Here is an 11,369-nt window from a genome sequence, read left to right as displayed (position 1 = left end):
ATCCTTTCAATTATAAATATATAAGCTTCTGAATATAAAAATTAGGTAATAATTCTTTATCATAGAAGAATGCCACTTAGAAGAATTTATATTCAGTTCACATCAACTATTTCCGCTTCCGGTCTTTTCTGTCGTCCATTGCAAACCTGCAAACATGGTACGTTCAAGGAAGATAGAGCATCGAGCGAAATCAGAACTTACTTATGATCTCCTTGCTTAAAACGAATCATGTATGCATTGAAAATTCAATAAAGATTAATTTGAATACCTTATTTTCTTGATATACTGTACCCAGAAGAAGATGTTTAGTTAACAAGATGTGGTTGGAGTAATCGAAGACTTGCTACTACGGTGTTTTGATTGTCAATTCAAAATAAATTTACCATGCTGGAACACGATATTCGTTTTAGGATATATGTCCAGACGTTTTGATGAACACCTGGACACCAAAACATGACGATGGTGTTGGTGAACATATATTTGGCGATTGGATTCAAATGAGAGTAAACAGAAGAAGTTCTGATAATCTTAACGAATTCTTGCACGAAAATAGCTATATTGATGAAAATCCCCTCCTCTCAGGTGATGTCGTTATTTCCAAGTAGCTGACACTATAATGAGTTATATTGTTACCCTGGTTATAAATCTGGATGAAATGACGTAAATGGAATAAATCTATTGAAAAGTCCAGAGGTTCAACACCACATGTAAGAAGGGGCTGTTAGCAGATTTCTGTTTTAAATATCAGAAATCACTTGACAATTTTAAATACAAGGTTAGTGGAGATCATAAGTGGGTAAAATAGATTTAGTAGTATATTTAATGTGTAATTTCAATGTGCACCTCTTTGAGAACATGAGCTCTCTTTCATGATCATTAAAGAATGATGTATAAAAATATCAAGTCTTTGAATGAATTTGAGACCCAAAACGTGCATTAATTGTTACATAACATAACATGTTTGCTTATTTCAGAATGAAGGGGCGGCTACCATCCGTACAAGGAAGTTTATGTCCAATCGTCTGCTGTCCCGGAAGCAGATGGTAAAAAAATTTGTCAAGCATCTCAAGTAGTTTTTCTTGTCAGTTCACCTTCATGTAAAGAAGTATTGTCCAGTTGTAGATTGTGATTGAAAATGCGTCTGGGCATTGTGTTGGAAGAGACATACCTGGTGGAAAGTAACTGACTTAAGTATCATTAGTTTTCGAAATTCCTGCAAAAAAGATGGTGGTTGCACATGCACATCTTAAGATAATATTTTGTAAGATTAGAATGGAATACCTTTTATGATTGGTTCATCATTATGTTGTCCTTTTTCTATCATGAAATAATTACTTGCTTCCTGGACTGCTCCAAATTGATTTTTTTCCTGAACAGCCTTTTGATTCAACATTTGGATAGTCTTGTCTGGAGATTACATCTCTCAGTTTATGACCATTTTCTTTAGAGAGAATTATTGTTTCATTTCCACATATATTATCATTCCAGTACAATGTACATCTCTTTGGCATCAGTTAGTTATATATTGTTCTAGATCTTCAAGTCTTTGATCTCTATTTTAGAACTACCAGGTAATCTACATTTTGCAACAAGCTTAAGTTACTGTGATTCAGTGTTATGTATTCAATAACTTCCAAAAAAAGCTCTACATATTGTGACAAACTGGTGTTACTGTGACTTAGGGTTAGTTATTCAATAACTTCAAAAAAAAAGTTGAGTTGTCATTGAAAACGGTGTTAATTTGTATCACTTATAAAGTTTAAACTTTGTTAGGGTTTGATATTTCTTTAAACTTTTATTTGTAGATCATCGATGTCTTGCATCCGGGAAAAGCCACAGTTGCCAAGACTGATATCAGAGAAAGGCTAGCAAAGATGTACAAAACAACCCCAGACACAATCTTCTGCTTTGGATTCCGCACCAAGTTTGGAGGTGGCAAGACATCAGGATTTGCTCTTATTTACGACAACTTAGACCATGCTAAGAAGTTTGAACCCAAATACAGACTTGTGAGGGTAAGAGAAGTAATTTCTGATCTTGATGATAAATCCATTTCAGATTTCTTTACTCTACAAATTTTGAAGTGACTTGTAGAATTTCTTTTTTGAAAATTAGGTTGAAAAAACTTATGAAAATTAAATGTATATTGATCATTGACCGAGCAATTTGGCTATTCTTTAAAAAACAATGGTTGATTTTTGTCCAGTATAAAGAACATGTATTAAGTGCCATATATATTTTTGGAAAGATTAAGGTGTTTATCTAATCTATTTGTGGTTGTGTTAAACAAGAAGATAGCTGTAATAGCAATGTATTGTGACATCCTAGTATGTCATACATCAGTCCTTTGCGATCTTGACACTGTCATTTTTGTAGGATTTTTCCTGGCAAGTCCAGAGCACCATTTCCTAAATTTTGATGAGTCGAGTTGCAAAGAGATGCGTAGATTCACAGAAATTTAGTGAGCCCCATTTGAAAAGCATGAATCCAGGAGTCGCTAAAATCACTGTTGACTGTTGCAATATTAAATGTGATTCATCATATATTTATTCCTTGAATTAATATCAGTTTCTCATCATTTTTTGTCTTCACTCTGTTTTTGCATTGTAGCATGGCTTATTAGAAAAACCAAAGGGTGGAAGAAAAAATAGAAAGGAAAGAAAAAACAGACAGAAGAAAGTGCGTGGAACGAAAAAAGCCAAGGTTGGAACAGGAAAGAAGGTAATTACTGTTTATGTTTCATATTTGTTTTTCGATAAGTAGACTTTGGTATCTTAGCAAATGGGGACCTATTCCTGTCATTAGTAACAATATAGAACCAAAGTGGCATTAGGTCACCAAACAAGTTTAATTCAAATTTTTACCAATTTGTTGTGTTTGAAGCATTCTGTGGTAGCTTTTCCCTTTCTAAATGAAAAGTTGGGAAACCATTATCATTGCAGCCTTGCCAAAGTAATTCCAGATATGATTTGTTGTAGAGGAATCAATGTTTTATACATCTCTGCAATGTAGTATATGTTTTTTGAAAAAGTAATAGGTTTAGACTGGTATGATATTTGACATGTTTGCTAACTTTGGGATACTGCTTTACAGAAGTAAAGAATTACAGAGAAAGTGGTAAGGCTCGTCGTGTGCACCAGTTTCAGTGCCTGTACTAATCTGATTAATTGGCATGGCTATTTATTTTTAACATTTTCTTCTGTTTTTTCTTGCTACATGTTTCCACATCTAGCTCTAACTTTCCCATAAGTATGCTTCTTGAAGCTTTATGCTGTAAAACCTGTTGAATTGTTTTTATAAAATGACTGCAAGAAAATGGCAGAAAAAAAGGAAACTTCAATGGAAAAAAACTTTTTTTGTACTTTAAATGAATACTTTTGTCCTTTTTTTGTCTTTAGTGTATGCATAGACACAGTTATATTTATCATGATCTGTATGTTTCTTTGTCTTTAGTGTATACATAGACACAGTTATATTTATCATGATCTGTATGGATCAACATTACGTTGTTGTAATCTATGCTTTTCATATTAACAATGAAAGTGGAATTTTCCCTAATATTGATTGGTTCAAGTAAATAATCTTTGGGAAGTAAATTACATGTGGTAAAAATTGCGAATATGGGAACATTCCACTTTTGACTTAAATAATTCCAAATTACATTTTCACACATCAGAAATTTTAATGAATTGAAATGCACATACTTGATTGAGAATTACCATTGACATATCATAGTGTGATCAGACCATAACAATCCTGCCTTGTCCTTATTTCACACGGAAAAAATGTGATTTGGAATTATCTTAATGTTTGAATGTCAGAGCAATCTCAGCAGCATACACTTCAAATTCTTGTTCTAGTAGACTTTGCTTATGAACTTGAAAATTCCTTCTTTAAGTATTCTTTGTTTTCAATCCATTTTGAGAAATGCTAAGTTGGTTCACATTGTTTGTACTTGTTCTATCAAAAAACATTTTGTCTGTTCGACATTCTGTTCATATGGTTACTTGTCCTGAAATTATATCCTTGTAATTAAAAAGTATACACATCTATCACCAAATTAAGATTGTGTGTGCATGATGAAGTGGTTTGTGTATACCTTGTTTATAAAATCTTTAATAAGAAAAAAGTGCATGCTTATCTTCATTTCTTTAACTATATAATATTTCAGCGATAACTCTATTTAATCTGTAAATTCTGAAAAAAATCTGCTTAAAACATATAAATCTGTAACGCTCTGATCATTCATGTTCTATCATTTAACCCCATTTTTACAACATTGATATTTTTGGTTGATATAATGGTAGCATTTAGCAGTAATTTTCCATATTTGATGAATTTTCTAGATATGTCTTTTTAAGGGTTATTGAATTAAGCTGGATAGTTTGTTTATTATGAAATAAGAAAAAGGAATGTATGGTTTATTTCAAACATTCAAGTAGAAATACTATTGAAAGACTGAATATACTTTTGAAGAAAGACATGATGAAAAAAAGGAAATTGAAACCCAGGAATGTTGATTGTGCTGTGTTATACCATATATCATATTCATTGCTGTTCAATGGAATTGCCAATAAATTCCACTGCCCTGTAATAAGTCCACTCACTGACTATTGAATCAGATGTATACACTGCCCTGTAATAAGTCCACCCACTGACTATTGAATCAGATGTATACATTGCCCTGTAATAAGTCCACCCACTGACTATTGAATCAGATGTATACACTGCCCTGTAATAAGTCCACTCACTGACTATTGAATCAGATGTATACATTGCCCTGTAATAAGTCCACTCACTGACTATTGAATCAGATGTATACATTGCCCTGTAATAAGTCCACTCACTGACTATTGAATCAGATGTATACATTGCCCTGTAATAAGTCCACCCACTGACTATTGAATCAGATGTATACATTGCCCTGTAATAAGTCCACCTACTGACTATTGAATCAGATGTATACATTGCCCTGTAATAAGTCCACCTACTGACTATTGAATCAGATGTATACATTGCCCTGTAATAAGTCCACCCACTGACTATTGAATCAGATGTATACACTGCCCTGTAATAAGTCCACCCACTGACTATTGAATCAGATGTATACACTGCCCTGTAATAAGTCCACCCACTGACTATTGAATCAGATGTATACATTGCCCTGTAATAAGTCCACTCACTGACTATTGAATCAGATGTATACATTGCCCTGTAATAAGTCCACCCACTGACTATTGAATCAGATGTATACATTGCCCTGTAATAAGTCCACTCACTGACTATTGAATCAGATGTATACATTGCCCTGTAATAAGTCCACCCACTGACTATTGAATCAGATGTATACATTGCCCTGTAATAAGTCCACCTACTGACTATTGAATCAGATGTATACATTGCCCTGTAATAAGTCCACTCACTGACTATTGAATCAGATGTATACATTGCCCTGTAATAAGTCCACTCACTGACTATTGAATCAGATGTATACATTGCCCTGTAATAAGCCCATCCACTGACTATTGAATCAGATGTATACATTGCCCTGTAATAAGTCCACTCACTGACTATTGAATCAGATGTATACATTGCCCTGTAATAAGCCCATCCACTGACTATTGAATCAGATGTATACATTGCCCTGTAATAAGTCCACCCACTGACTATTGAATCAGATGTATACATTGCCCTGTAATAAGTCCACTCACTGACTATTGAATCAGATGTATACATTGCCCTGTAATAAGTCCACTCACTGACTATTGAATCAGATGTATACATTGCCCTGTAATAAGCCCATCCACTGACTATTGAATCAGATGTATACACTGCCCTGTAATAAGTCCACCCACTGACTATTGAATCAGATGTATACATTGCCCTGTAATAAGTCCACTCACTGACTATTGAATCAGATGTATACGTTGCCCTGTAATAAACCCACCCACTGACTATTGAATCAGATGTATACATTGCCCTGTAATAAGTCCACCCACTGACTATTGAATCAGATGTATACATTGCCCTGTAATAAGCCCATCCACTGACTATTGAATCAGATGTATACATTGCCCTGTAATAAGCCCATCCACTGACTATTGAATCAGATGTATACATTGCCCTGTAATAAGCCCATCCACTGACTATTGAATCAGATGTATACATTGCCCTGTAATAAGCCCATCCACTGACTATTGAATCAGATGTATACATTACCCTGTAATAAGCCCATCCACTGACTATTGAATCAGATGTATACATTGCCCTGTAATAAGCCCATCCACTGACTATTGAATCAGATGTATACATTGCCCTGTAATAAGCCCATCCACTGACTATTGAATCAGATGTATACATTGCCCTGTAATAAGCCCATCCACTGACTATTGAATCAGATGTATACATTGCCCTGTAATAAGCCCATCCACTGACTATTGAATCAGATGTATACGTTGCCCTGTAATAAACCCATCCACTGACTATTGAATCAGATGTATACGTTGCCCTGTAATAAGTCCACTCACTGACTATTGAATCAGATGTATACATTGCCCTGTAATAAGCCCATCCACTGACTATTGAATCAGATGTATACATTGCCCTGTAATAAGTCCACTCACTGACTATTGAATCAGATGTATACATTGCCCTGTAATAAGCCCATCCACTGACTATTGAATCAGATGTATACATTGCCCTGTAATAAGCCCACCCACTGACTATTGAATCAGATGTATACGTTGCCCTGTAATAAGTCCACTCACTGACTATTGAATCAGATGTATACGTTGCCCTGTAATAAGCCCATCCACTGACTATTGAATCAGATGTATACATTGCCCTGTAATAAGCCCATCCACTGACTATTGAATCAGATGTATACATTGCCCTGTAATAAGCCCATCCACTGACTATTGAATCAGATGTATACATTGCCCTGTAATAAGCCCATCCACTGACTATTGAATCAGATGTATACATTGCCCTGTAATAAGCCCATCCACTGACTATTGAATCAGATGTATACATTGCCCTGTAATAAGCCCACTCACTGACTATTGAATCAGATGTATACATTGCCCTGTAATAAGCCCATCCACTGACTATTGAATCAGATGTATACATTGCCCTGTAATAAGCCCATCCACTGACTATTGAATCAGATGTATACATTGCCCTGTAATAAGCCCATCCACTGACTATTGAATCAGATGTATACATTGCCCTGTAATAAGCCCATCCACTGACTATTGAATCAGATGTATACATTGCCCAGTAATAAGCCCATCCACTGACTATTGAATCAGATGTATACATTGCCCTGTAATAAGCCCATCCACTGACTATTGAATCAGATGTATACATTGCCCTGTAATAAGCCCATCCACTGACTATTGAATCAGATGTATACATTGCCCTGTAATAAGCCCATCCACTGACTATTGAATCAGATGTATACATTGCCCTGTAGTAAGCCCATCCACCGACTATTGAATCAGATGTATACATTGCCCTGTAGTAAGTCCACCAACAGACTACTGAATCATAGGTATACACTGTCTTGCAATAAATTCACCCTTTGTATTTTCCAGTTAAGTAGGGGTTTTGCATTAAGTTCATGACAATGCAAGTTATGCAGATGATAGACACATTATTTCCATCATGTCATTCAACATAATTGTCCTATACATATCTTGTATTTTAGATACATTTAATTTCGATTTGAATATCTCTAGAGATGACTTGGTCAAAGTCATGATTTGTAGTTTTGATTGTCAAATGAATGATTAAATGTAGGCATCTCGTTGCTTTGTTTTTTTCACATACCAGACAGTGATATAGACTAACTCTTGTTTCTTTTCAGTAAGAAGATCAACAGCAACAAGGAAAGAAGATCATGGCTGGGGTTGTCAGTACATACACTGTGTAATAAAATACCTGTGGCTAAAATGGGTTTTGTTTTATATTTTATTTCAAATGAAAAGTTGAAAGAGTTTTTAAAATGTTAAAAGTATGAAATGTTGGGATACTTGAAACTAAGTTTGTAAGAACTGTCAAAAGAACTTGTCATCTTTAATAGTTTCTTCAGGACAGCCAATTTATCAACAGACCATAGGCTATACAAATTGATCTTTTAAAGCAATTCCTGTTTTCATCTCTGTTGAAGCATTGATTTAGGAGGAGTTATCTCATGGATATTTGTAATCTGCAAATCTGCAAGGTGCCAAACTTCCAAATAACTAAAACTGGATGTCATGCAAGGATTGCACAGCATGCAGATGCGCAGGTGACAACACCTTTCAGAATAGAGGTAGAAGGGTTTCTTTCAGTAGTGTTGACCATGCAGGCACAGTCATATTTAAAAGGCCAAACCACTTTGTTGACATCAATGATCTACACCCACTTACTTGCTTGGAACCAGTATCTATAGTGAAGACTTGACAAGTTGATCTGACTTTTCCCCACCAAAAAAAGAATCCCAACACATCTTCAGCATATATAAATAAGTATGTTTCAACATTATACCCACTGTTCCATGCTGTCATGTATTTGGTTACATTACAATGGGAGAAGTGATTAGAAGGGAAAGTATTTTAGATTTTTTCCAGTACGCCTTGCCCTATACTGCTCGTGGTGTAAGAAACTGCTTGTTGACAATTTATGGAAGAACATTTTCATGCTAACGCTCCTATTTGTAGGCAGCAAACTTGGCATCCACACTTTAATTCAACCTCTCTGTTTAAACTTTTCTTCTCCCTGATTTTGTACTGTCGCATAAACCTGACTAGTGTCAGGCTACTTATTTCATTTTCGATTCTCATTCCACAAAGCGAGTAGTCGGGTAGCAGTACAGTTTCTCGGTGTGGCCATGGGTGATTTTTTTGCTCATTAGATTACCCCATTATAAAGGTTTTAATTAAAAATGAAAAAAAAAATCCTTGCTAAAATTGGTCCTGTCATGTTAAATTGGACAATGTGGGGTTTTATATTTTTCAGGATAATATTTTAGCTTTGTGTTGGAGATTACTATTTGGGCAGTCTCGAATCTGTGTCTACACACCAAAAACTAGCTTTACAGGAAGTCAAATTTTCATAGTGTTTACATGTGGTCATGTTATGAAGAATTTCCGAGTTGGAATTTGCTGAAATGTAAGTACTTTGTTACCATGACAGTGTTGTTGATTGTAAGATAGGTGTTTAGAATTAAATTTCTCCTAGAAAGTTGTAGTGTCGGGTTGGAATTAGCAGTATTTTTGAATTTTTAGCATTTTTTCAGTAGGTAACCATGACAATCAAATGTCAGAAATCAGGAAATTTTTTTTTACACAAATTTCATCTCTCTACTGTTAATGTAATTGTAATTATGAATATATATACATGTAATGATGTATTTTTCATAACCAATCTGCTATGCCTGTATATCTCCAACATGACAAATAATTACAGGAAAAATGCAAATTAACTGTTTACTGCTACCTCGGTCTACTCGTGATGCCTGATAACGATAGGATGTGGCTACTTTGCTACCTCCAATAAGAAAATCTCTCCCAACAAAGCGGTGGTTATATGAATTCAAGCAGCCGACCCTATTGTACACTATGAAAGGTTTGCATGCATGTTTTTTCATATTCTGAACCAAAACAAGCGAAAAAAAAAAAAAAAAAAAAACATCGCATCAAAGTGGATTTGACATATTTCATAGTACAAACCAAAATATTGGTTAATATTTTCCTCCGTAGAAATGCATGCAGATCCGTGATCAATGAAAAAAAACCAACCAAATTAACATATCTCGTGTAATTTAGCCATAATACTGTCCCAGAAATTTCGTGGAGTTTGTGTAGAAGAGTTTCAAATATTACATAATCGTCATAAAAGCAACATTGTAAATATTTGATATTTCAATGGAATGGTTCCTGCATGGACTTTTAGATGTCCGGCAGCACACTCGTGGCGTTTTATCAACTGCTGAAAACGTAACTGTTTGATTTCATATATCTGGAAATGTTAATGACATGTCTTCCCTAAGATCATATGTTAGGTCTTGTTGTAAGTTGCCTTCTGATATGATATATGTTATTTGAATTTAGATGGAAGTATGAAATGTTGAAAAGAGATGGGAGAAGTCCATGATGGAGGCAATGCAACCGTACTATTTTCAGCTATTTCTGTTCTGTTGTAATATCGCCATATCTTGAAATCCATGATCGAGATTTCTGTAAGCTGCCTTGGCGAAGAACCTCCAGTAACTGCCCGCGGTGACTTGATTACTTGTATCTTTACTGATTTGTGAATACATCATGATGGATAGTAGAATGACATAAACTTGTAAATATCTAAACGTAGATTTCAACAGTTTTAACTTGTTGCAACTTCTTGAGAAGTAATTGAAATTCTTACATTCAAGATGTTTGTCATTGGTTGTGCATTATGTATTTTGAGACTTATTAAAACATCTTGATAGGGCATGCTTCTTTATTGTAAATTCTGGCTAGCAGGCAGTCTTCGCGGACTCACGGTTATACAGTATATTATTTCTGAAATTTTCTTACATAGATAATTACTGGATATATAATTCTTTGTATATGTATGTTTTCCTTTGTCCATAGATGTACTCGCAGTGATACCAAGATGTGTGTATATGATTTTGGAACCGATTTCAAAGAAAAGAAAAATTGAAAAAATATGTTGCAAATATCTCTTTAGGATCCACTTGGCATTGACATAATACATCACACGTCTCTGAATTTGTTCCAATTAAACATACCCTAGTCACTGTTCTTTTTTGTGATATCAGCCAACATTTTAATTCCATATGTTTGTTCATTTAGTTCTACATACCTTAGACAAGCAAATGCATCATAGGTTAAAGGTCATGGTCGCATTTTAAAATTTAAGTATGCCCCAATTTTGTCATAAAATTAACATTGTCATCAGTCATGATGATACTTGTTATATACAGAAAATAGAATCAATTATTTTTACGCTGCATAAAGTTATATTCTGATATAACTAGGTATGCTGGAAAGAAAGCAATTCGGTTTGTAAGAAGCAGAACATTTGAACAATGCAAGCCCATTTGGTCTCTTGTATCAAGGACGCTCGGCACAACCTGTCTAGTATTCGTGCAAATATAAGACAATGTTAATATAAAATTACACTATATGAAAACGTGTGATCTGATTCAATGAACAAGACTTTTCTAACCTGTAGTGCTAGTAATTACACCGTAACCAACAATGATATTAATAACCAATGTTAATATAATGAAAACGAGAAATTTCTAGTAATTACCAGATATTAATAACCAATGGATTTCTTCTGTCGAAAACAAAGACAAGCCAGTCACGAGACGGATAAAGTTC

The 11,369-nt window shown here is 34.6% G+C and overlaps 1 protein-coding gene across 1 annotated transcript; it reads left to right on the top strand.

Annotated features, from left to right (window-relative positions):
* The first annotated feature begins 128 nt into the window (after positions 1 to 128).
* Positions 129 to 7,953, top strand: LOC132547663 (small ribosomal subunit protein eS24-like). The gene is made up of 6 exons (XM_060211449.1): positions 129 to 157; positions 975 to 1,043; positions 1,806 to 2,015; positions 2,611 to 2,721; positions 3,094 to 3,117; positions 7,868 to 7,953. Exons 1-5 carry the CDS (start codon positions 155 to 157, stop codon positions 3,097 to 3,099), a joined length of 399 nt encoding a protein of 132 aa, XP_060067432.1. The 5' UTR covers positions 129 to 154; the 3' UTR covers positions 3,100 to 3,117; positions 7,868 to 7,953.
* Positions 7,954 to 11,369: the final 3,416 nt, after the last annotated feature.

Source organism: Ylistrum balloti, unplaced genomic scaffold (assembly GCF_031769215.1).
Source record: "Ylistrum balloti isolate Yb309-2 unplaced genomic scaffold, AGI_CSIRO_Ybal_v1 Utg369972, whole genome shotgun sequence".
Lineage (NCBI taxonomy): Eukaryota > Metazoa > Mollusca > Bivalvia > Pectinida > Pectinidae > Ylistrum > Ylistrum balloti.
The sequence above is the reverse complement of the archived record's forward strand: the minus strand, read 5'-3'. Positions and strand labels throughout refer to the sequence as shown.